Genomic DNA, 25,481 nt, shown 5'->3' on the forward strand with positions numbered 1-25,481 from the left:
GTGCTTGAAGGATGTTTTTCCTTCAATATTAGAGCCTGATTGGGACACTTTCAGAGCTGACAGTATTCATGTGTTCATCAGATCCAAAGGCATCAAATAACAGTTAATCAGATGGCCAATCAGGTCTGCTGCTCTTGGCGCACCATGATGAACCTGAGAACAGAAACACAGAACGTCTACTGAACAGTGGAAACCATGACAACAGAGTGGGAAGCCCAACCCTGACAGTCTCCACTCTGTCAACACACTGCTACCAATGAGGACAAAAATTAGAAACAAATGAGTCTTTCTGTTTTAAGAATTTTAGACTTAATGAAAAAATAAAGTGCTGTTGCTAGTTCTGAATTCTGATGTGAACATGTGAGAATGGAGTTGGATGATCTGATCTAAGGTCAGCTGAATCCCAGTCAGTTAACCACTAAACTGGCTGTAAAGCAAGTGGAAGGTTCTGGTTCTGCTCCCCAGTATCAGAGGAAGGAAGTAGTGCCACCAGGTCACTTCCTCTTTGGTTTCCCCACACTGTTAGATTTTAACAGCTGACTCAGAGGTCACATGATCTCAACCAGCTTTCAGTGTTTTTACTAAAACAGGAAAGTCCTGTAAGGGCGGAGCTGCCAGATCATCTGTGTGTGTATGTGAGTTTATGAGTGTGTGTATATGTGTGCGTAGGGGGACAGCAGGACAACGAAGAGTAAAGACTGGGGGGGAGCAGGGCAAAGATGACTGCTATGACTTCAACAGGGAGATAAAAATAGAAGCAGATCGCGGCGGCGAGCGAGTCCACCCTCCAATTATCATCGCCGCCAGTTAAGCTGGAGAATTTATGAGATCAGAACTAAACCCACCATCCACATTTTTGAGATGGACAAGTGGACTGTGTCCCAATGCTGCATGAACCACCTACTTGGTGCCATAACGTAATCACACCCATCATACTGCCTCTTTGCTGCCTCTGTGGTTATTGACAGCACTAATGTTCAGACTCATCTGATTTAGGAGATAAAAGCAATGTGAAAAAGGCAGGTTTGGACCGAAATGATAGCCAATGATACGTCGTCATTTTGCAGGGGACAATTAAGTGTACAAGACCAGAGACAGTTCTACACACCCATTGCTGTTGTGACCTGATTCGGTCAATAAAACTAAAATGTTTTTAAAGGATTTTCATGGTCTTTGCAGTGCACCTGGAAATGAACTTCCTCCGAACAGAGAGCAACCTAGTCTAGTGCAGTGTCATACTTGTGAACCGTTACCTGACCCCGAGGCATGGCGGTCTAATGAGGAAGAGTTTGTCCGTCCCTGTGAACACTGAAAACCCACATGGCTCAATCATTCATTATCAGAGCACAAACATAAATGACAGGCGCTCCTGGAACACCTCATCCTCCTTCAGTTGGCTGCACAGGCATGGCGTAGCCAAGTCCCAGGACAGTGGTGATGACAGCTGAGGGGACGTCAATCGTCTCTGACAGAAACAACCAGAACCAGGCGGCAGCTCAGACAAATCTAAAAACAGTTTATTTACCATGTGTAATACATCCAGAGAACCAGAGCCAGGGGTGTCTATGGTTCAGTTCCTGTCCAAGTCATTATACCTGAAGGTTGAGTATCTGTGAAAAGTCCATGTTGGACTGGCAACGTGAAATACAGTAAGAACAACAGTCGGAAAGTTGAATCCTCTCTGGGGTGAAAGGCTGAAAACTCAACGTTTGAATCAGATATGACAAAGAAAAGAAGATCCAGGAAACAGAAAAGAGCATCAAAGGAACTCCAAACTGGAAAAAAGATGATTGTTTTATCTCACGTTTGTGGCAGCAAAAGTTTCAGTTGTAGAACAATAACCCTCTTTGGCTGCAGATGTGTGTGTTGTCACACTGAATTTACTAATAGTTTGGGAGGTGGCGCTGACTGAAACTCTCCATGGAGCTCCTGGCTGAGAGGAAACCCTGCAGAGACATCAGAGGAGGAGAAGATGTTGCAAAACTCTCTGAAAAAAGAATCACATCTCAGGATGTGACAGTGAGGGAGAGATGGTACCACAGGACGGCTGCTGCTTTCAGCTAATCTTAGCAGAAGAAGGTGGTGTTGTTCAAGATGAGGTGGATTAAGAGGTGAAAAAAAACAACATGAAAACAGCTCAGCACATGCTGCTGTCGTCTGTGGTTCCTCAGGTGATCCACAAACTTTCTCTGGTACCATTCATGTGTTTTTCTGGAGGTTTATCAGAGCAAACACACTGTAAGCTCTGTTTATGCGTGGGCAGAAGCTAAGCATCATTAACTCCTCCTCCAGTACCACAGAGTTTGTGTTTCATGTTTCAATACAGCTGCCAACACTGGCTCTGGTCCTCAGCTGAGTCCAACAGGTAATGCAGCAATTGTTTACATCCACAATTCAAAGATTGAAGAGCTGACACAGAAGAACAGGTTTTAGATGGAGAAGCCTGTTGTTTCAGACCCGTTTAGCGATGGTGGAAGTAATCCCAGAGTCTACAGCCACATCTAATCCAGCAGGACTCTACACATCTAGAATCAGTTCAAGTGCACAGATGAACCAAGCTGGAGATGGATCAGAACAATGGAGGAGAAAAGAACACAGCTAATAATCACTGATAATCATGTGACCAACATGTTTCTGGCGGTCATATTCTGGTCCACATAGTAGCACATGGTCCGGTTTTTCCTGGGCTGAAAGGCATCTTCTTCAGACATCAGACCACCAGGCTGCCTGCTGACATCATCTCACCATAGCTCAGTGACACTTCTTGTTTAAGAAGAATTACCAGCAGCAGAAGACGCTGCCACAGAACCACTGTTACCAACATTCCAGGCTGCCCCGCAGGGGGAGGTGGTCCTCTCACCCTCCAATAGAGGGGCAGAACACCACAGTGGAGGTGGAGCCACTGAAACTCCTTTAAACAGGAAATCAAGAGACTAAACTGGCCTGAAGGTTGAGCTGCATCGGCTTCAAACACAAACACTCTAAATCACTCGGCAGCAGGAAGTGCATGGCAGACTGTCAAAATAAAACAGGAAGTACAAACGAACAGCGATGCTATGGTTACTATGAGTTTTCTAGTTTAACAAAGTTCTGTCTGAGATATATCTCATTAGTTTTGTGTAATCTGGATCAATGTTTTCACAAAGACTCCTCAAGCGCTGCTGGAGTTACCACAGGACTAACGTGCACGCCTGTGTCGTGTACGCGACTGAACACATTTCAGCACCAACTTCTTGAGCGTTTGCAAACTTGAACGTGAACTCATTACACCTCAAACTTCATCTCTATTTATTTAATCTGTTGCCTCAGCTGTTTGGAAGTTTTTAGAAAATCACTTTGGGATAAATAATTTCATGGGCCTGGAAATGATGCAACAGAGAATCGTGGAGGACAGCAAAAGCCTAAAAGGTTGATCATACGTGTGCCGAATTCCTCAGCGCGTCAATGTTTATCTGAAAAGAACGGATCGTGTCAAGCAGTAGATTTATTTCGAAACGGACCAGTTTCTGAAGGAGGTTGCGCTCCCTTCACAACGAACAACAGGTGTCTGCGGCGGCTCACCTTCTGCTGCCGCCGGGCCATGTCGGTGGGCTGCTTGGCGTTGAACGGGTACGCGATGCATCGCAGGACAAACACGTATATCTGAAGTTTAATCTTCCTCTGCTGTTCCTCCTGGATCCGCTCTCGCTCTTTCCTCTCCTCCTCCTTCTCCTCCTCCTCCCCCCCCCCACCTGTGGTGCCATCGTCTTTTGCGCGTCTGCCGCGGGCACCTCCAGGCACCGCACCGCCGGTGTCGCACCGCTTCCCTGCTGAAGAGGAGGCTGGTTTGTGCGGACCCTCCCAAATAACTTCTGGGTCGGACTCCCCGCCGGTGTCTTCGCTAGAGGAAGGGTCCAGCATGGCTCCGAGTGGTGGAAGAGTGCGCGCAGAGAAAAACAAGTTTGTTTGTTTTAGTTGACGTGGCGTTCAACCACCGCGCTCATCTGCCGCTTCCGCGCTGTGACTGCAGCCACTAGTTCCACCGACGGCTTTTTTGGCGAGTGGGCGGAGCCTTATCGGCGGGTACTCAAGAGGTTGTCGCCGCGTGCGTTTCGTTCCGTCACACAGTGCTGGAATGGCAGCGCGCGCCCCAGCTCGCTCACAGGTGAGAAACCTGTGGCTGCCGAAGAGTGTCAGACAGGACGTCTCACTCTGTTTAAAAAATGATACTTGTTGAAACGTGTTACTTTTACCTCGTCTTATTAATTCAGAATTATACCTCAAACGACGACATCCACAGTGGCATAGTTCAGCATTTCAATGTTTATTTTAGTGGTATTCACATAAAAATATTGTACAGGTGTTGTAATTCAAACATTGTAAACATGAAATTTTGCCTTTTAAACATTAGCTCATTAGAATATTTAAAGTTATAATTTCAAAATACAATAAGAGTAAATGGTTGAATCTGGGGACCAGGTAAGCAAACAAACAAAAACGTTCACTTTTTTTATTTACCGAAGCATAGAGACGTAGCACATTGAACAGTGGGTGTATTTTTGAAGCATGAGTGAGAGTTTAGGCTAAAGAGAAGATCTTTAACCTGAACTCAATCAGCAAGTTTTTGGGAACCAAAGTAGCAAAAAGCAACAGGTTAATATTTATCTTCATTATACTGAAATTTACACACACTTCGAAACCAATTACACTTTGCATTTATTTTAAAAAAATGATTTGGGTACTTTTTCATCATGATTCAGGAAGTTCTGGAAGATCTTGTATTTACTCAAGATCTGTCACCAATATATCATCTGATGATTGCATGGAAATAAATATTTGCTCACTTCGCCAACAATATTTTGCAGGGTTAGATCAGATAGGCCAGGCAGAATGCAAAAATGCATAAACAACGAAAGCATTATTTCAGTGATAAATTAAGTTTGTTTTCAGTTCAACTGGTCTGAACTAGTTCATGCTAAAGTGAAACTGTGTAAAGGTGTCCAAAGCAAGATCATTTTTATTCCTTTATAAAATATAAAGACGGGGGAAACACCTAAATAAAGTACTGTAACACACAAGCGTTACTTCCTGTCTAGATTTATATTTACAGTTATACAACGTTCAAATTCACAGCTCAGTTCTGACCACTAGAGGGAAGCACCCTAACACACATCTGACTTTACGGTCTGTTAAACGTCTAGAAGGTTTTGAACCATCCAACACCAAAAGGTGGCCCTACTGAAGGGACTTTGGCTGATTTTGATTTTGGCTCTGTTGTTCTATTTTTGACTATGCTTATTTTTCACTGTTTTAACAACAGCAAACTGAATTAAATGTTGTGGAGCGCAATGACACTTTTTCTTCACATTCATCACAAATAAACAAGTCATGCCTGGTATTATTAGTAGCTCTGCCAAACCAAGGGGCTGTGATCAGAAACCACCTATGTTATGCACCTATATGCAGAATATACTATGGGTGTAGGTCACATTCTGTGAGGAAATGAGCTGCTTGGAGAAGGTCGATGTTCTCAGAGTGGTGTTTTTTTCCCCAAATTACTGTTATTATCTTCTTTTTATTATTGTTATCCAACATTCATTAACTACCCTTTTAGCACCATATTGATAATTTAAGGAAATATTTACCAATTCAGTTATTGTATCTATTGACCATCCCATCATCCCATTTATACTAAATTTCTACTGAGTCACAAATTATTTAATTTATTAAATTAATTTATTAAATTAATTCCTCACAGACACCAGGACAACATGGAGAACCCTCACAGACCAGGGCCACACATGGAGACTCCTCACAGACACCAGGAAGACATGGAGACTCCTCACAGACACCAGTACAACAGAGACTCCTCACAGACACCAGGAAGACATGGAGACTCCACAAGGAAAGACCATGAACACGGAATCAAACCCACACCCTTGACAAGAATGTGTTGACCACACTAACTGTACGAGCTGTAAGTCTCGACGTAAAGCTGGGTCTGACTTATTACTATAACACAAGTGCAGAGAAAAAACAAAAGTTGAGTGTTTCCATGGAGATGAATTGTAAATGAGTAAATATCAGTCCTGTATTATCATTAGAACTGTAGAAAAACTGAAAATGTTGATGCTGAAAACAATGGATCCTTGTTGTCATGGTGATGTGGAGTTGGAGCCAGGATACACCGGAGCCCAGTCAGGGTACGTATCCAGCGAGAATAACGGAACTCCCCACGTGGCCACAGCCAAGAGAGTAGCAAGGACGCCGATGACATTAGTGCCAATACCCGCTTTCACCTGCGACAAGAGACAATTATAACAGCTGTAGGTTAATGACCTTTTCCTGATGTTGGTGTTCTTCTCACCATGTCCATGATAGTCAGGTGTCCGTAGCTGAACACGACGGCGTTGGGTGGGTTGGACACTGGGAGAAGGAAGGAGTAGGAGGTGCACAGTGTGGTGGGGATCAGGACGTAGAGTGGGTTCACCTGGATGGCTTCTGCCTGCAAACAGACACACAGGATGGCAACAATGTCACCAGCTCCAGGTGCTGAACTTCCTGTTTGCTGACAAAGGACAATTAAAGCAAACCTAACTAATGTCAGCATAGACCTACCAGGGCTGAAAGGATGGGGAGGAAGATGGTGATGGTTGCCGCGTTGCTGGTCACCTCTGTTACGGTGGTGACAATGATGCATGCGACAGTGATGGTGGCTAACACAGGCAGGTCACCCAGAGGTTCCAGAAGTTCAGCAACCCACAGAGACAGACCTGACACCTACACGCAGACACACACACACGGCCAAGAGTGGACCACCAATATACACTGCTTAACTAGGGACATCTGTTTTCTTCATTTAAAAAAATGGATGTACATTGTATCATTGTATTTAATTTTGAGTAGTTCTCCTGGTGAAATAAAATAAACATTTAAAAAAAAATCAACAGAAATCTGAGTAACTTCCTGCAATCTTAACAGATGTGTATAAAAATATATAGAATACAGCATAAGCTCCTACCCTTTACCCACACACAACCACAAACATTACCTTCCCAAGAGAGCCTGGATCAGATCCTGATTTCTAGAATCAGAACCTAAAAAGATGACAATGCTAATAGTGCTACACTCAGATCAGAGCACAAGATGCCTCTAAGACACAGAAGCAGAACCTTCTGGAGGAGGACCTCAGGAACCAAGAAGCACCCTCTGACTATTTCTCAATTTTTAAAGTAATTGGAAATATTTCAGTATATTATTTATGTATTTTAGCCCTAAAATTCACCCCAGGATAAATTTCTCAGAAGTCTGAGACAAGCAATATCAGAATTCTGATAAATAAGTCAGAACCAATCAGGGATCTAAAAATTCATTGTCTGTGAGGAGTCTCTGTTGTGAAGTGAAACAGGTGAATTATTAATAAAATATCTGAAGTGCTAAAGGTAAAAAATAAAATCAAATAAAAAGTCAAAGTGAAAATGCTACTTTTGTTCCTTCGGCAAGTGCGAATCCTCCGCCGACTAGCAGGGCCACATTCCAGGGCATGGACTCTTGGAACTCCCTCCAGGAGATCATTGACACTGGTTGGAGAAGAAACAAACTAATAAGAAAGCTCATCCGCACATACTACAAATTCTAATGACGTGTTTGCCACCAGCAAAGCTAATGAGCTAATTGACATCATGCCTGACCCAAGTCAGGCCCGCTTAAATTGTAACCAGGAGCATGAGACATATGTGTGTCTAACATCCCATGTTGATTCATTGACCTTTTAGCTTTTTTCCAATCAGTTGTCGGTCATTCCAATCACCTCCACCTAGTTTTCTACAGTTGTTGGGCCCCTTGTCAAATATCTGTTAATGTAAAAAGTTCAGTGGGTGGAAGATGACAACTTCCCTTAAGATTTTAAACAAAATCCCTTTATTTTCATATTTTATGTTTTTAAAATAACAGAAGGAACACACGCAGAGTTAGTGCTCAACAGCGCCCCCTGTGGCCAGCATCAGAGCTTGTTGAGGCTTCTGTAGCTAGTCAGGCTATTTCTGGGACATCAGAGCCTGAAGATATCGCCCTTTGGGATTATTAGCATGCTAATGATGTGGGTGATCAACTAAGAGGACTTAGCAGGTTTGTTGACCCAGTTCAACTTGTGGGAGCTTCCCCTTTGTCTGCAGGGTCACGTGGTGATGGGTCACATGATCCTGTGTGAAGGTGTGAACATTGACGGACGGAGTGTCAGACTGTATTGTTGTGTTTTTAAACGCAATGTTTTTTTCAACTTGACATGGTGGGTACAGCCCTCTGTAACCAGTGTTCTTCTTTGGTGAGGAGCCTTAGGCTGGAGCCTCAAGAGTTGGTCTACAGTGGATTCTAAGTTGTGTTTAGGATCCTTATCCATCCATAGAAGTCATCTTCTTTTCAGCTTTTTTTACAGGTCCTCTTATGCTTGATTCCAGAATTTGATGTAATTGCATTGATTACATTCTTACATCTAGATGTGAGATCTTCCTACTGGCCGGAACACAAACCCAAAGCATGCTTTACAGCTGGACAGATTTTTTACCCAGTAAATTCTGTGTCCACGCAGACCTTTGCTCACTACTGCCTGAGTTCTATTACAATCTTGTGGTTCAACGGGACTTGTTCTCACAAAACTGTCAGGCCTGCTATTCTGTTGGCTCTTCTGAGAAGTTTAATCTGTTCAGGTGTTGCTGTTAAAGAGTGAAGCACAACTCTGGACTTTGCCAGATTTTCCTGGAGATCTTCTGCAGCTAAACAGAGTTCTGATCTTGATCTCCACTGTTTCTGTAAACTGTTATGTCTTAATCAAATTGTTAATTGAGGAAATGACCTGAAAACACTTCGCTATCGTCTCAGTCTCCTCCTGCTGTGTTGGCCTTGGCCATCTTCATCTCCAGAGTTCAAGATTCTGCTCAGAGGAACCATGTTGGGGTGGAGTAGAGGAGTCTGGTATTAATAAACCATTGATTAGCATCAGTTGGTAATGACTGTAAACAGGCCAAGATGCCAACAGACTAATGAAGGTGAAAGTTATCTGTGAGGTCAGATCTCCTGAAGTTTTCATTCTTCCCATCTGTCACTTTAAAACCAAACCAAACCAAACAAAAACACAGAAATGTTTTAAATATTGAAAATAGTTTCATATTGAGCTTTACATCATTTTCTGATCAGTTCAACTTCCACCTGTTGAACTGTTTACATGAACAGAAATTATGACCAGACATTTTCAGGCAACTGAAGTTTTCAAATCAAAACTGATGCTGGACATTATTTGATCGGTGGTGGTACCGTATTTCTTTTGTGGTCCATAAGCAGGAACAATGAAGAACAGGAGCCCAAGCAGAAGAGCCACAGTGGCGTCCGTGATGTAACCCGAGTAACTGTTCAAAGACACATCACAACCTTTGTCAGGAACTATTTTCACTTTCGTATGAATCAGGTGAAGGAAATAAAGTAGGTGGCTCACTGAGGAAAGAGGGAAGACCAGCCGGGCATAAATCCAGGAGATCTGGTCAACCACAACAGGACCATGAGCAGGAACACCACACCAGTGAAGATCTCCTGAGAACTGACAAGAACCAGTGAGTCAGTGAGAGAATAGTAAGGGAATTCAGGAAAAGGGTGAAAAGGGAGAGAGGAAACAAATGAGGAGGAGAGGGAACAGTTGGGGAAGAGAGGGAACACTTGCGGAAGAGAGGGAAAAGATGAGGAAGAGAAGGAACTGGTGAGAAACAGAGAGAACAGGTAGCAGAGAGAGGCAACAGGTGAGGGAGAGGGAACACACAAGGAAGAGAGGGAACAGGTGGCAGAGATGGAACAATTGAGGAAGAAAGGGAACATGTGAGGAAGAGAGGTAACAAATGAGGAGAAAAGGGAACAAGTGGGGAGAGAAGAAGCAGGTAAGGAAGAGAGAATTCATAAAGGGGTCAAGAAGGCAAGGTACTGTATCCTCACCTCATTGGTCCCAGTGACTTGCACTCCTCCTCAATCACTTTCTTTGCTGCTCTCTCTTTCTCTGTCTGTTCTCCTCCACATTGCCACAGGAAGCTGAAGCTTCACACACAGAGATACACACACACACAGATTAGATAATAAGATAGTTCAGTTCTGTTTGTGCTGATTGGCTGAGATTAAACTCACTCTGAGCCAATGAAGAGCCAGTAGAGCCACAACCATGTCAGCACCAACATGATGAGACTAATGGGGAAGCACAACAACAACCAGTTCCCGAAGTTGATGCAGTTGCAGTTGGGGTACATCCTGTAAGCAGAGACAGTCGTCAGGTCAGTGTTTGGGTGTGCGGGTGGTTTGTCGCTTCACTCACTGGTTCAGGAACTCAGAGAAGATGAGGTTGGGTGACGTTCCAGGTAGCGTGCTGATGCCTCCGATGTTGGAGGAGTAGGCGATACCGATGCACATGGCTTTACAGACCATCCGGTCCCGTTTGTTGGCCTCACATGCTGCAGGCTGACATTCAGCACCCTGAAGACAACACAGACGGTAATAAATCCTTTTAAAATACAACAATGAAAAAGAAACCAATTGGAGTCTCAAACTGAATGAAACCATGATCTCCTGCACATTCTTTGTTGTTGTTTGTACCTGAGCTGCACAAAAATATGATGTGGTTTGGTCAGGAACAGTGGTGACGACAGAGTCAGGTACAGGATCACCTGGAATATTCTGTTCACTAAACACACGCAAACAAATAAAGTTTTGGTTGATGTTGCTGACGATGCCTCACAACAGAAGGACGGAAGTGGACCTTCACGTACCTGGAGGGCTCTTTCATCTTTTCCTCATGGCCATCAGACTCTACATTGATAACAGGCAGCTGTTAGCGTTTCTAATGTTACATGAAGTATTGTTAACGATGCTAATGCTGACAATCACTGAAAATGTGATCAAATTCTACTGCAAATCTGAGCCTTTGGGTGGTTGCAGTGACCTCTGACCTTTAACATCATCAGATCACTCATAAACCAACATAAATCCATTTCTTCAGTTAGATTTGACATGATGCTTGAATATCTGCAAAACATCACATGTCTGTACCGTCCATCTGCAGGTTGGGGTTCACCTCTCCAGCGATCTGCTTCTCATTGGCCTTCAAGATCTGCTGAAGAACTGCTTCAACAATGGGCATCACCATGGCGACAGCTGAGGTGTTTTGGACCCACATGGAGAGGAAAGCAGTGCCAGACATGAAGCCCAGTATCAGCCTAGAGATGACAGGACACTGCCATCAGGGAACAATGTCCACAAGGTGTCGCGCCTGCTCCGGCCTCCCACAAGGCCAACACCAGGCGATCTGACCAGGAAAGACCAGGTGAACACTCACCACGCTGGACTGACTCCCACCAAGGTCACCAGCCTCAAGGCCACCCTGCGGTGAAGCCCCCACTTTGCAATGGATGTGGCGAGGCAAATGACCCCCACCAGCAGGAAGTGAAAGTCTTTAAAGTACTCCCTTGCCACCTAGAAAGAGTTTTCTGATGAATCGGACTGTTCTGCTCTTTGAAACTGATTGTTTCTGTTGTTGGGGAGAATTTTGTCTCCTTAAATTAATCAAAGCTGCTTATTTCCTAAAGTGCAACTGTGGGATAGTAAACAATGAGAAACCGACTCACGTCTGATGATTTCATGATGCCAAAGATGGGGAACAAAATGGCAGGTAGCATGGCAGCCATTGCCAGAGGGATGACCTCGGTCATCCAGAAGACCGCCATCAGCAACAAAACGAAGGAACATTCTGCTTCCTGTACAGACACAGAGGCAGGAACTGTTGTTATTACAGCTTTACTCACCTGTAACAGACGGATGCCAGGATTAAGAGAAACAATGATCAACACAGTTCCTTTGAAGACACGTCCTATCAGTCAATGATTCAGGTCAGTCCACATTATTGCCACTAACTTTCGTCCTGATAACCAGAGGAAGAGGAAGCAGCAGCAGCGGCGTCACCAGGATCAGGATGATGCTGCGAAAGTTCCACAGAGTTCTCCTCAGGGTCTTCATCTCTGGGTCTGCTCTGTCTGACTGACTGTCCCAGCTTAAGGTTCATGCTCTTCTTAGGAGCTCCCACTGCCTTCAGGTCACATGGTTTCATGTTCATATCAGGAACGCAGAGTTTCCAAACGTGGTCCATAATTGCTGATAATCTCTGAACAAACACACACACATAGAAGATAAACAGACAGCTTTTAATTTATGAGTCTTTAAAAAGAGAATCATTGGTGGAAATTCATACTTTCATCTCTTTCTTGTGAAATCTGAACATTTTTCATAGAACTCAGAGTTTGTTTAGAAGGAAGCTAAGCTAAGCTAGCATTTTCCTGGCTAACCTCTACGTGTGTGTGTGTGTGTGTGTGTGTGTGTGTGTGTGTGTGGTGTGTGTGTGTGTGTGTGTGTGTGTAAGAGAGAGAGAGAGAGAGAGACAGGGAAACATACGATTAAAGTTTGTTTGGCCGCACTTTTACTGTCTGAATTTCCCCACTGAATATGAAGAGTAACCTTGACCGGCAGGGTTCAAGCTAATTAAACATTAAACCCATTTTGCCAACTTTGGAGAATTTATTGGTTTATTTCCTGGTGTATACATCAATATAAAGGTTTAAAGTTTTGTTTAAAGTAGTTCTCTTCATAAACTAACTTTCGTCTTGCATACTTGGTTCAGACCAGCCAAGCAGCAGCCAGTCAGCTGTTTAGGATGACTGTTAGCCAAATAAAGCAAACATGGAATAAAAAGTAGGCATTAGCCCAAATCTCACTGGTGCGATGAAGATTAACCCTTTTAGCTGAAAGACAGAAATCCCATGTGTGATGGAGAACTGTTACATTTTCATAGGACTTTCATTGCATTTCATTCTTATTAAAGTTGTTGTTGGGATGTTATTCCCTCTCAATCAGAGATACGGTAAGCTTCACGTCTTTGCTATAAAAATGCTGTCATTGACCTGCAGCAGTCACAGAATTTATGCATCAGGCATTTGTCATTTATTGTGTTGATCAAGTTTTAATTATTCAGTTACATCTGCAGGTAGTTCCTGGACAGGGTCACATGGCTCTACCCTGCTGGCCACATGCTCATAAACAGGAACCCTCTGATGTAGTCAGACTAAAGTAAAGGGTCAGGCGTCAGTGAAGGGTACTTGAGTCAATCTGCAGAGACCTTTAAGCGTGAGGAACGCTCTTACATAATTACGCACCAGACTGAAATCAATATCCCTCAAAGATATGTGGGACCTCCATGAGTCTCCTATCATTTAGATAAGGAGGGGGAGAATTATCTGATTAACACTGATATTCTGTATCAGACAGCTTCCAAGTTTGTGGGGGTTAAAAGGGTCCAAACACATTTTCTTCTGTTACTGAATCTCATTCATTAGCCAGGGTCATGTGACATTGCTAATATAATATAATAATATAATATAATATATATATATAATATAATATAATATAATATAATATAATATAATATAATAATATAATATAATATAATATAATATAATATAATATAATATAATATGTTTCACTGTGATGGAAGCACATTAGAATCCACTGACAAGGTATGTTGTTTTCATGATGGCAGTAATTTATGAAATGTTTCCTGAAAAAGAACACAGTAAATGTGTGTGCTGAGTGGAACGCAGTGAAAGTACGGTATACTATACGTGTATGGGACTACCATGGGCTGGTTACAACAATACTGGTGAGATCTGGAATGTTTAGCAAGTTAACTCATGAAAGTTATAGATTATTATTATTTCATTTCAAATATCACAGAAAAATCATATTTCCATTCTCAGGTAGGAATTTAGATGTTACATCAACAGTGCTCAGGTAATCAGAGAAACTGAGAGTTAGCTCTTGACTAGTTAGAGCCTGTTGTGGCTGTACAGTTTTGTCAGTTTTGTTGTGTATTTAATTGGACTGATTTCCATTTGCAAACCTCAAGGTGGTTGTTCTTGATGGGTAAAGGTCATGTCAGGATTATAAAACATCCTGTTTGGAAGTTTTGTCCTGACTTTAGCTCCGCAGACAAAACTGCTGCTCAGCTGCTTCAGAAGGAAAACATGCAAAGTATGCGCCCTAGTCCAGTAGGGTCCAGTAGGGGGCCTACTGGACTGTAAACAGTACAGTAGGTGAATCTACCTCTTGACGACGCCTCTTGTGCAGCACCAGCGTTACTCATGACTGTCACACCTCTTGAAAGGCATTTGCAGATATCAGTGTACACACAGCAGCTGTTGCACTGCTCTCACCTGCTGCTCATACTGAAAACTTTCTGTTGACAAACCAGTTAAGTCTGAACACCAGAAACCCCAAGACTGTAGAAATTTGAAGGTGGGGAGTCAATTGGATTTCCTATCCAATCAAACCGAGAGTACAGAGATGTAACTCCTCTAAAACCACAGAAAGAAAACAAGTGTTAATGGAGTGATTGGTGTAATTACCCTCCAATCCTCCAGGGGCAATAACAACTGTACTAGATTAAGTATATACTATTCTATTGAAAGCGTTAATCTTAAGCTTCCCTCTCTCGCTGCCTTTGTATGTGTTTGTGTGTAAGTTTGTGTGTATGTCTTTGTGTATGTATGTGTTTGTGTGTGTGTGCACATCTCTGTTTGTGGATGTGTGTGTGTTTGTTTGAGTGTGTCTGCATGTTCATGTGCGTGTGTGTGTGACTGTGTGCGTGTGAGAGAGATGAACCTGCCCCTTGTTCTTGCCCCAATAACTGCTGGGCCAGATTCATGATGAAGCCTACAAGCCAAAAAGAAACAGTTTTAACAGTGGTCAGATTTTGATAAATATTTTTATTTTCATCATTTCAGAACAAAACAGGAAGGGGACAGTACGATGAGAGGGTTATTTATGAGCTGAGCTGGTGACGGCAGCCTGTTCATCTGTCGTCGTGGAGACGGGGCTGGAGAGCAGCTGAATGTTGAGTCCAGCTGCTGGATGGGAACTGAGATACTCCACCAGCGCTGGGTTCTGTCTGAAATGACGCCAGGCCAGCAGGTGCCTGTACTCAATACTGCGGATGAACACCGCCTTGTAAACCTGAGCACAAGCGCGCACACACACACACACACCACACACACACACACACAGTGTTATATTAGGTGACCCCACCTGGAGCTCAAATGTAAGCCACCTGCTGAGTTGTGTTTGGGGATTTTAGAGTCCTAGCAGCAGCTTTGTGATTGCTGGGATTTGGCGAAAGTTATAAACTCTTAAATTCAGCCTCAAATTTAAAGATGTAAAAGTTTGAAATTTTCACGAATAAAGACAATCTGCCTTTAACGGTAGGAGTTTCGTGATTCTGGGCTTTGGGTGATCCTGTGGGTATGGACAGACCTTGTGGAGATCTTTCACCTCCAGGTGGCTTGAAGTTTCCTCTGTGGGCAGCAGGATGCAGTTCCACGGACTCCAGTCTCTTCGACGGTCCCAGCGAACAAAGTCCAGAGCATCCAGGTCGCTCCTGTCTTTAAAGGCTGAGCAGAATGTCCAGACATCCTCCACCAGGTACTGAACATCCTCCACCTACAGACACATGAGTTTTGATGAAGATGCTGTGACAGAGGAAAAGGCCAAACTAGAGAGATGACCTGCAGCAGGAAGGTGATTCTGGCCTCTTTGTTCAGCTGCTGCTCCTCAACCCTCAGTCTTAACAGCATGTTCTTGTAGCTGCAGACGTCCTTGCGGGTTCTGGCAACACTGTCAAGCGCAGTGCATCTACGGCATCGACTAATCTGGTGGCTGCCAGCAGGCAAGTTAAACTTTGTAGAGAGCAGGACGCGATGGCAGCTCTGGCAGAGGAGTGTGTCAATTTTCTGAGAGGGACTCTGAGGAACCTAGAGTCAAGGTGAAGAAGATGTGTGTTTGACCAGTGTTTCCATGAGGAGGTGACCCTGATGGTGCGCTGCTCACCTCCAGCAGTTTGGACACTTCTGGGTTAACCTCTGGTTTTTTGATGTACTGCAGGAAGAGCGTGCTGATCCTTTTCCTCAAACCCTCCAGATTGTCTGACCTGACCCCTCGTTTCATCAGATCCACCTCCCTGTTAATCAAGCCCATGATGTCCTCTGTCAGCTGACACCTGTCTTCCTGTCCAGAAAAGCAGCAAACATCAGGTCCACAACCACCGTTCTCAGAGGGAAGTCCACTACATCCCCGCACACAATTGTGTGAGTGTGTGTCACCTGGACGGTGTCTCTTAGCTTCTTCAGCATACAGACTCTCTGCTCTGAGCTCTCAGGGGCCACAATGATGGAGTTGTAAACATCTCGCAGTTCTCTTGCTCTCCTGATCTGCTGATTGTCGACCTCGATGGTTTTACCTCCTGCTGCTGGCCATCGATGAGGGGCTGCTGACTGACACGGCATCACATATTAGCATGGGGGGGAGGGGAGGGGAGGAGAGGAGAGGAGGAGGAGAGGAGAGGAGAGGAGAGGAGAGGAGAGGAGAGGAGAGGAGAGGAAGCCATGACCCAGCAGTGTGACAGAGGCCTGCCAGGTGAACATGTTTCTGAACCCTGGCAGCCTCGGCCTATAGCAGCATACCTAAGATGTTAACCTAATAATTAGACGACCCTCTAAATATGATAATTATGTCTAGGATAATAACAGGAACTACAGAATTACTGACAATAAGCTTTTTCAAAGGGGGAGGTTTTAAGTCTAATCTTAAAAGTAGAGATAGAGTCAGCCTCCCGTACCTGGACAGAGAGCTGATTCCACAGCAGGGGGGCCTGGTGGTTAAATACACAGCCCCCCATTCTACCTTTAGAGACTCTGGGGAGAGGAGATGTCTGAACTCAAAGATGATGGATGGAGACAGGTGAAAGCTGTAATAACCTCTGACCTTGTCCAGCAGCCTCCTGACATAGCTGTCATGGTTGCTAGCCTTGGCCTTGATTTGAAGGCGCCCAATGGCGGCTATGTGCTGTGTCTCCTGCTGGACCAGTGAGCAGAGCGCTGCCGTCTTCTCAGCTCCTGTTAGGGTGGAGCAAATTTGCTGCTCCGCCATCATCCTCCACTCTGAAAAACATGTGGATTAATTCATATTCAAAACCTGATCAAAGAACATGTCTGTAATCATATGACACAAGGAATACGTCTTACTCGCCACTGAGCGGTACAGGTCATTGAAATCTTCCTGCCGCTGTGGGTTTGACCAGCGCTGGTGACGTTCCCTCATTTGGTACCTCTTTTCCTCCTGCCTCCTCCTGACCTGCTCGTTCTCCCAGGCGAGCCGGTGATCCCGTTCCATCTTCAGCATGCCCACTTTCTGCTGGGCCAACCAGCGTCGCACAAAAGACTGCAGACAGATCACCTGGAGCAGAAAACACCACGTGAGTGGCTGACGTCAGATTGATAAGCAACACCCACCCCTGCACAAATATTCTCAACACTGACTATTCTCAACTAATTAAGCATTTCTGAGTCCAACTGCTGTCAATTTCTTTTCAGTAGGGGGATGTTGCTCCTCAGGCCCAGGTTGATCATTGACAGAAACTCTTTATAGAACACTTTATAACTGCACACAATTACAGAACTTTGGTCACTGGGGAAAAGCTGCCAAAAGATTTGGTAGCTTAGCAACAAATCAGCAGCTGGATGCTTTTACTGCTGTGACATCCATTGTGAAACAATGATTCACAACAGCCACAACATCTACAGCCGCTGATGATCTGTTACCAGACAGACATCCAGTAAAACAGCACCAGTGGCAGTGTGGACTCACGGCTCTCAGGCGCCACTCCTGATAATCGCCAGCCGTCGTGTAGTTGCCCGGAGAAACCAGCTTGTCCTGGCAACAAGAGACGAAACAACCGACCCTGGTCATCTGAGTAGAGACGTGAACTGCACACTGCTGCTCCTGACACCTGAGCTCCACTGTCTGATGAATCAAGAGACAGACAATCAATCAATACATCAGTCAGGTCATGGCTACATCTGCTGAGAAATTCGTGGCTACATCTGCTGAGAAATTTTACTATTTCTGCATTTTAGTGTGAAATTTTACCATTTCTCAGCAGATGTAGCCATGACCTGACTGATTGCTCATCTGGTCATAGCTACATCTGCTGAGAAATGCTAACACTGGTACAGAGAGGACTGGTTGACAGAGGGAGCACTATGTTGTGGTGGTGATAGTTACTATGATAAATATTGGTGTTCTCAGGTTAAAAACCTTTTAAGTAGAGAAACATTTTAACAGCACATGTTTTATATTCATTGTTGTCTCCATGGTAAAAGCTTGAACTGATGTTGTTGTTTTTAGTGTTTTGCTGTCACCTGTGTGTCGCGGCTGAACAGCTGAACTCCTCTGTCAGGTCTCTTCTTCTGCAGCGTCTGCACAGCTGCGTGATGGTACTCCACCCCTGTCAGCTGGTGTCTGTATCCTCCCAGGAACCTTTTCTGATAGCAAGGATGCTCAATCTCTACCATCAGCTCCTGGTAGTCACCTTCATCTGAGATCAAGGAGTCAATCTAAACACAGATGATCTTCCTGCACAACATCCTCTTCTTCCCTCCAATTTCCTTTCTTACCAGTCTGGACCAGGACCGTGAGGACATCTGGCATGAAGTCATTCTCTATTGTTATCACGGGGTGAAGTGGGGAGGTGCTTGGTTGGGCGGAGCTAACCTCCATCACCATCAAGGTGGATTCATTAAAGACACCCGTCTCCGTCAGAGTATGCTGTTCGTCCACTGCTGTACATAAGAATGGAGGTTTCACTCAGACTCCACCTTCTTCCTGTCCTGAAACATTCACTTTCAAAGTGCACCAGCACAGGTGTAGATATTATTCTGCTGGGCCAGCAGGTGCTGGCTGTATTTTAGTGTTCAACAAAAAAGAAACCTTTTTTTTCTGTCAAAAATTGAGTTGCTGTTCTCTCACATTCTACATTATTCTATCATGTTCTATGGCGTTCTTAGTGTGGTTAACGGTCAGCACAGATGCTAATTGCTCAGGGTCTAGACATCTGCACAGCAGTGATGACTGTGCTGACCAAAAAGACTCACCTATGGTCAGACTGGACTCATCTGTGGTCAGACTAGTCTCAAATGTGGTCAGACTGGTCGCATCTGTGGCCTCTCTGCTGTCCTCTGTTGGCTGTTCTGCAGCACGTTGCTGATTTGATTCTCTCTTTTCTTCCATCACCTTTCAGACATGAGCATGAAGATCTGTGAATCATTTCAAAGGTCATTCATAGATCAGCGGCAGATCCTGCTCAAGGTTCGGAGCAGACTCCGCCGAGGCCCCGCACATCTGAACGTCACAGAAAATCGTGGCAGTAACTCAGTCCACGTTGAAGCGCACGGTTTGGCGTTTTTGGTGCCTGAACCACAAACATGCCATATATAACCGTGAAACTGCAAAATGTTGATGGATTAATTTAAATTACTGGTCGAGTCCAGTGCGTGTGTGTCCCTCCGTTTGTCCTGCAGAAGAACAAACACCCTTGTCAATATCTCACCTGCTTGTCTTGTGTAATTATTTCCATAACTGCTGACTGTCGATATTAGTCAAGGTGAAAAAGCGGTTGAAATACAACAACGCAGCTGTAATAGAGTATGCTGCATGAAATCAAAGCTCCTACCATCCTTTGATCTTTATTTTGGTTAACACCTTTTTTCTTGGTACAAAATAAATATTTAGACATACATTCCCTATTCCTGCTCGTGACACAGGTTTTGTTGTATTTTTGTGATAAACGTGAAAACTGTCGGACTATGACAGGGACGCGCCAGTCTCAAACTGAAACAGCTGCTAAGCGTCCACTTTGCCATCAGATGACGCTGCTCTTCGCAGAAGTTTCGTCCTGCCGCCACTTCCAACAGTTCAAATCCAATTATCACTTACCGACTTCGGTTCGAAAACGGCGGAAATATCGGTTTCCTTTAAAAGACACCCAGAAAGTTTCTTTTGTCCGTCCTGGCAGAGGAGAGGTGAGAAACCTCAGCCCAGATACCTCTGAACAGCTACGTGAGTTCACGCGAAGTCAGTTGACGCGTTGCTATAGCAATCACGGACTGGGTCCGCCTTTAAATACACAAAAATAAACATTAGCATTGTGACTTTATTTATAGAAATTCGGTTCATTGTTGTCAAGGTGTCCAGTTTTACTGCACAACGTCCATGCATACTGAGGAATAAGCAAGCGAATCTCTCCAATGTCTTCAGCCTGGTAGCATATTTATTACAGGAACATGAACTCACTCGGTATACCGCGCTCTTAACTGGAACATACAAGGAGCTTCCGCTGCGCAAAACGTCACATCCTACACGTGACATAAACAGTGTACAATACCACAAAATACAGTACTATAACTAATAGGGTAAGGGTGTCATCAAATAACAACACTTAACAGTAAAATCAAAAGTTTTTGGTGAATTTTGAACTGATGAAATGGAAAAATATTTAACCTGAAATTATTGTCTTCCTGTCCTTTTTGTCTTTTGTCTCAAATTATGACCCCTGAGAAAGTAGGAAGTATTAAAATACATAAAAATTAAGTTACTGGTGCAAAAATGGACTTTTGTGTCTTTTTAAAGTTTGAACATGACGTGGATGAATTCTATTTTGGGGGATTGTGTTTGCTTTGAGCTCAAAATAAAGTTTTGATGGGTTCCAACATGAATCATACAGTTAGAGGCAGAAACATGTTTGTCAGATGAGTTCAGACACTCGTCTGTGGACAGCGACACTTTGGGAGGTTTATGTTGAGCTATATGTTGTTATTTCAGTCTGGGGGTCAGATGTGGCGCCTTCAGATAAAGCTCCAGTCAGCTGCTAATGGGGGGGGGGGTCCAGAAACCCACTGATACTCTTCACACAAACACGTGAGGAAAACGGACGCTGTGATTGTTCTCAGCACTGCAGCTAATCTGACCCTTTTAATGCTGACAACTATCAGAATTTTGCTGAAGGCATCAGGATGATTTTGAAAGTGTTAAAACAGTTGACAGTTAAAAATCTTCAAATGTTCCTCCATCTGAGAGAAAACAGGATTCACTCCACTGTCCTTTGTTTTTTTGAGAAATCTTCATCATTATCATCATCAATTTAATTGTGTGAATGCACAAATGTTGAATCGAACAACATGTGTCGGCGAGCTAAAGCCCCAGACAATTGTGAGATCAGAAAAGGAAGATTTCTGCCAAATACGACAAAGACCCAGCTTAGACAGCACAATGGGTCTAGTAACCCGACTCTATTTAAGAGCAGCAGCCGCGATTGGACCCTCCAGCAGGTCACAACATATAAATGCTTCATCAGAGCAGCAGTGCAACACGCCACCAGCAAACCTCCAGGTGAGAACTTCAGCAAACCTCCAACATTTGGGGCATCTTCTGTTTTAATTTTTAGTTTTGGCTGAATTTTGTTTTTAGGCAGGAGAAAATAGTCATTTATGACTCAATTCACAGTCTTGACTAGCTGGATTAGCTGACATTTGCTTACACATTTGGCTAACATGGTGCTCAGTCTAAAGGGAGTTTACCAATGTGCCTCAGAAACCTCCTTTATTCACATGAGCATCAGCAGAACAATGTACACTCATGAAGAAGATGGTGAAGATGAGCTCAGTGACTACATCACCCAGCTAAACATTCACGAGTCCTGCCAAGAATCCTTTCTGAAGTCTGCAGCAAGGTACCACACAACATTTCAGTATGACAAAAACTACACTAGCAGTGGTACGCCTGTGCTGCTCAGTAAATACTAGCTTACTGTAGCAATATTACAATCATAACAGAGGATGCTAATCCCTGATGAGGCTTCATTCTTTCTCTCTTAGCTTAGCAGCAGAAACGGATGAAAACCTGAGAGTTTTGGCTGCAATCGATCAAGGTAGGTGAGATTCACCTTCAGTATCAAAGAACAAGCAGCTCAACGGGTTTTGATCTTGTCTTCCTACAAACAATGGGATATCCTGATATTACTGCACTGGAAAGGTGAGGTGCTGGTGCTCACAGATCTGCTGAAGGGCTCTGGGGCCTTCAGAGAGTGGGACAGTCGTGGATGTCTTCCGCTCCATCGAGCTGCAGTCCAGCCAGTTCTGGAAGTTCTAAAGACAGTTTTGAGATGTGAGTTGTTCTGTATGATGTATTGATTTGTTCACACAGATGATGTTTTTCCACTGATTGATAAATTGACTGTCTTAGCTGCTGTCCTAACCATATGCTAACTTATACAAAAGCACCAAGATTGTAGTAAGGCCAGCTGAAGATGAAAACATCACTGAGATGAGAAGTTTGGCTCTCACTGACAAAAATAACCCAGGACATAGCTGGACATCGAGTTGAGCTGCTCAGCTGCCAGGTTAGCAAGTCGACCTCCAGGAATGTGGACCCTGATAATCTGCATTTGTTTACAGCGGCGACTCAGCGGCTCAGCCTGGAGGAGAGGACGGCGGCGGCAGAAGGAGAGACACCGCTGACGCTTGCGGTCATAGCTGGACTGACACACAATGTGAGGACGCTTCTGGAGCACGGAGCATCGCCACACAATACCAACGGCAAGAAAGAGTCGCCACTGATGCTGGGTAAAGATGGCGGGAGGATGAAAACCTAGCCCGGTGAATCAGTCGCATTAACACGACAGCTACAGAGTCCATCAGCCACAGCAATTCCTCCTGAGTTCTAACATCTCCTCTCAGTTAAACCCTGAAATCATAGAAAAGCTGAGCAACAGCAGCACCAGTGACTCTCTGAAGGACTCCATCTTACTTCTTCTGTCGTTTCTTCTCAACAACACCCGCTGATGTGTCCCACCTGGCAGCAGTGAAGGCGGGCTCTTACGAGATGACGCACCTGCTGATCACCTACGGTGCCTGGGCGGAGCAGGTCTGCTGGAGGAACTGGACGGCGACGCATGAAGCCGCCAAACTGGGCAACACAGACATCCTGATGCTGCTGCTGAGGAATGGAGGCCGAGTGAACCACAAGGATGTGACGGGTGCGACGCCTCTCGCCGTGGCGGCCGAATATGGCCACGCCCACATCGCAGAGGTTCTGCTGAGCTGTGGTGAGTATGATGAAAGTAGACTTGTCTAAATGCTGGTGCACTCTGCCAGAGGTGTCCCATCTCCTTTGTGCCTGCTCAGGTAGCAGAGTCAACTCTCAGGCCTGTAATGGGGAGAGCGTCCTGCTGGATGCCGCTGGATCAGGAAACACAGCCTGTATCCAACTGCTGCTGGACAACGGAGCCGACGCCAATCTGCCCAATGCCACCGGACACCTGCCCATCCATAAGGCTGCGTATGCTGGACACTACCAGTAAGTTCTGGATTGACGGGTGGGACGACCTTCTGATGACTGACACAACCTTGATTTGTTGTCATGCAGAGCTGTGAAGATGTTGATACCTCTGACCACCAAGAAGGCCATCAAAGAGGCGGGTCAGAGCCCAGTTCACTCCGCAGCAGAGGGAGGCCACAGGCGCTGCCTGGAGCTCCTGCTTGCTCACGGCTTCGATGTCAACTATCGAATGGATGCCAGGAAGTCTGAAACCTACCGAGACATGAGGAGGACCGCCCTGTACTTTGCTGTCTCCAATGGAGATGTGGAGTGCACCAGAATCCTGTTGGCTTCCGGTGCAAAGACAGATCTAGACCCATTGTGTTGCCTCCTGGTGGCAGTTCGGTCTGGCTGCTATGACATCGTGAAGCTGCTCCTGGCGTCCAAAGCAGACGTGAACCGTTACTTTACAGTGGTGAGTGACACGCTCTTTCCCACTGCCCTGCAGTACTGCCTCAAGGATGAAGTGATGATGAGGCTTCTGCTCAACAACGGATATGATGTAGAAAAGTGCTTCCAGTGTCACCATGACAACGCCTCTGACACTGGGGATGAGGGGCAGCGGAAAATTCCAGTGAGTCACAACTTAAATGAGGTTCTCTGCTGCCGATATCAGCCTGTCTGTGTGAAGGTGTGCAGGAGGTCTTCTGCTCTCCCATGTTCACCAGTGGAAAATCTGAGCTGAGAGAATTGAACGTCTGAGAACACCAGAGAGTTACTTGGTGTTTTAGGAGTGTGTGTTTGAGTTGTGTTGTGTCACTCCTCTCTGCAGTTCTGTGAGTTCATGAGTCTTTGCTGTGTGCTGCATCTGTCTGGGAAGGTGGTCCTGACCCTGCTGGACTACACCAGCCACGTCCACATCTGCTCCAGACTAGGAGCCATCCTGGAGAAGCAATCAGAGTGGCCTGAAATACGTCGAGTCCTAGGTGAGTGTTCTTAGTTCCAGCTTTTCCCGATCCAGAACCCCAGAGAGATGGCCCTGAACCTTAAACCAGAATCCTGAACCTGAGGAGCAGCATCTGAACTTCTGCTAATGACGGAGATTCACAGTGTTTATCAGCCACAACCTGCTAACATCGGGGCCACTCAGGATGTTTTGTGTCCCTGTTGCAGGTAAAACTGTGATCTGATTGGCTTGTTTCTATGACCCCCTAGGTACCCCTCGCTCTCTGGGGCACCTGTGCAGGTTACGGATGAGGCGGAGCCTAACTCTGAAGAGACTCAACAACCTCGAAATCATGAATTCACTCATCATCCCACCAGGGCTACAAAGGTTCCTCCTGTATCAGGAACTTGACCTCTACACTTCTACAGGATCCTGAATGCACCATGACCTCACCTGAATGCATCATCTCTTTTTACTACTTTGAATTAATTTTTTATATTAACTTTTTTTCAATCACTTTTTACACGATTGTGATGTTTATAATTTTTTGTGATGTTTAATGTTTGGACCATCAGAGCTACCATAGTTAAAAACGCTGAACAGCAAAATAAAAAAAAATTTACTTCCTTTCACACACACACACACACACACACGCACACACACACACACACACACACACACACACACACACACACAGTGATTATAAACTTTGTGTGGATACAAGAAGAAAGTTCAAAAGTTTGTTGAATGAAAATATTAAACAATGTGAATAAATGTTTCACCTGAAGGTTCTGCTGGTTTTGGGTGGAATGCAGTAGCTTTTGGACAGCAGACTCTGAGGGCCACCTGCTGTTCTGTTAAAACATTACTGATTGAAGGAGGTTTCATGATAGATCATCTCAGTTGGTGTCTGCAGAACAGAAATTCTGACATCAAAAGTTTCTTCTGAGTGCCTTTGTCTTCAGAGGGGCCAACGTTAAAATGAACTCTGATTTTTCACTTTTCAGTTCTCAATCTGTAAAAGGGATTGTTGAAACCTTTCAGGGTGTTTAGAATCCTCGGGAGGGACATCAGGAGATCAGCAGAGAGGTCAAACCTAGAGAGGAGCAGCAACCTGTAATGAGGACGAAATGATCCAGCCTCCGGTTCTGCTTCTGGAAAGTTCTCTGAGACACCTCAAAACAACATTAAATTTGTATTATCAAATGACAATTTCTTCTGCAGCACTATTATATTCTGTAGAAGTCCATTAGGCCAAAGGCCACACTGTTGCCATTAGGTC

At 44.6% G+C, this 25,481-nt stretch overlaps 4 protein-coding genes across 28 annotated transcripts in view; 1 reads left to right on the forward strand and 3 right to left on the reverse strand.

Moving 5' to 3' along the window:
• Positions 1-4,092, reverse strand: part of cadps2 (Ca++-dependent secretion activator 2) — a 55,395-nt gene extending 51,303 nt beyond the window's left edge. For all 19 annotated transcript variants that reach the window (XR_008953502.1, XR_008953503.1, XR_008953504.1 and 16 more), the window contains exon 1: positions 3,562-4,092. Coding sequence is in view for 16 of the 19 variants with exons in the window: in XM_057053188.1 (XP_056909168.1) it covers positions 3,562-3,900 (339 nt within the window). In the remaining 3 variants the exon portion in view is untranslated. The remainder of the gene's footprint in view (positions 1-3,561) is intronic.
• A 383-nt stretch (positions 4,093-4,475) lies between these two features.
• slc13a1 (solute carrier family 13 member 1) lies at positions 4,476-13,395 on the reverse strand. Its single transcript, XM_057053201.1, has 15 exons — positions 11,917-13,395; positions 11,631-11,759; positions 11,342-11,478; positions 11,056-11,222; positions 10,776-10,815; positions 10,603-10,690; positions 10,325-10,482; positions 10,141-10,260; positions 9,955-10,053; positions 9,467-9,568; positions 9,289-9,380; positions 7,465-7,559; positions 6,598-6,759; positions 6,347-6,484; positions 4,476-6,278 (listed from the first exon to the last, which is right to left on the reverse strand). The coding sequence occupies exons 1-15, from the start codon at positions 12,016-12,018 to the stop codon at positions 6,135-6,137; spliced, it is 1,773 nt and encodes a 590-aa protein (XP_056909181.1). The 5' UTR covers positions 12,019-13,395; the 3' UTR covers positions 4,476-6,134.
• A 227-nt stretch (positions 13,396-13,622) lies between these two features.
• iqub (IQ motif and ubiquitin domain containing) lies at positions 13,623-21,453 on the reverse strand. 7 transcript variants are annotated; one of them, XM_057053195.1, is made up of 13 exons: positions 19,876-21,192; positions 19,035-19,454; positions 18,558-18,722; positions 18,303-18,478; positions 17,749-17,904; positions 17,127-17,337; positions 16,867-17,042; positions 16,206-16,376; positions 15,934-16,110; positions 15,612-15,857; positions 15,361-15,546; positions 14,859-15,063; positions 13,623-14,763 (listed from the first exon to the last, which is right to left on the reverse strand). In XM_057053195.1, the coding sequence occupies exons 2-12, from the start codon at positions 19,168-19,170 to the stop codon at positions 14,869-14,871; spliced, it is 1,995 nt and encodes a 664-aa protein (XP_056909175.1). In that variant the 5' UTR covers positions 19,171-19,454; positions 19,876-21,192; the 3' UTR covers positions 13,623-14,763; positions 14,859-14,868. The 7 variants fall into 7 exon arrangements, with proteins under 7 accessions (XP_056909175.1, XP_056909177.1, XP_056909176.1 ...); XM_057053197.1 differs by lacking the exon at positions 13,623-14,763 and having other exon boundaries at positions 14,785-15,063; positions 19,035-19,196; positions 19,418-19,454; XM_057053196.1 differs by lacking the exon at positions 13,623-14,763 and having other exon boundaries at positions 14,785-15,063; positions 19,876-20,055; positions 20,160-21,191.
• asb15a (ankyrin repeat and SOCS box containing 15a) lies at positions 21,429-24,990 on the forward strand. Its single transcript, XM_057053209.1, has 9 exons — positions 21,429-21,667; positions 21,813-21,865; positions 21,970-22,101; positions 22,392-22,559; positions 22,796-23,041; positions 23,121-23,292; positions 23,362-23,887; positions 24,086-24,239; positions 24,469-24,990. Exons 1-9 carry the CDS (start codon positions 21,489-21,491, stop codon positions 24,633-24,635), a joined length of 1,797 nt encoding a protein of 598 aa, XP_056909189.1. The 5' UTR covers positions 21,429-21,488; the 3' UTR covers positions 24,636-24,990.
• Positions 24,991-25,481: the final 491 nt, after the last annotated feature.

Source organism: Takifugu flavidus, chromosome 13 (assembly GCF_003711565.1).
Source record: "Takifugu flavidus isolate HTHZ2018 chromosome 13, ASM371156v2, whole genome shotgun sequence".
NCBI lineage: Eukaryota > Metazoa > Chordata > Actinopteri > Tetraodontiformes > Tetraodontidae > Takifugu > Takifugu flavidus.

Coding starts and splice junctions, on each gene's coding strand:
- slc13a1 (XM_057053201.1), bottom strand. CDS start 12,018: ATGAAGACCCTGAGGAGAACTCTGTGGAACTTTCGCAGCATCATCCTG. Junction 11,223..11,341: donor GTGGGAGTCAGTCCAGCGTG/GTGAGTGTTCAC, acceptor TGTCATCTCTAG/GCTGATACTGGGCTTCATGT. Junction 10,483..10,602: donor CATATTTTTGTGCAGCTCAG/GTACAAACAACA, acceptor TGTTGTCTTCAG/GGTGCTGAATGTCAGCCTGC.
- iqub (XM_057053195.1), bottom strand. CDS start 19,170: ATGGAAGAAAAGAGAGAATCAAATCAGCAACGTGCTGCAGAACAGCCA. Junction 18,479..18,557: donor CACGGTCCTGGTCCAGACTG/GTAAGAAAGGAA, acceptor CCTTGATCTCAG/ATGAAGGTGACTACCAGGAG. Junction 16,111..16,205: donor AGCTAAGAGACACCGTCCAG/GTGACACACACT, acceptor TTTTCTGGACAG/GAAGACAGGTGTCAGCTGAC.
- asb15a (XM_057053209.1), top strand. CDS start 21,489: ATGGTGCTCAGTCTAAAGGGAGTTTACCAATGTGCCTCAGAAACCTCC. Junction 22,102..22,391: donor TCTAAAGACAGTTTTGAGAT/GTGAGTTGTTCT, acceptor ATTTGTTTACAG/CGGCGACTCAGCGGCTCAGC. Junction 24,240..24,468: donor TGAAATACGTCGAGTCCTAG/GTGAGTGTTCTT, acceptor ATGACCCCCTAG/GTACCCCTCGCTCTCTGGGG.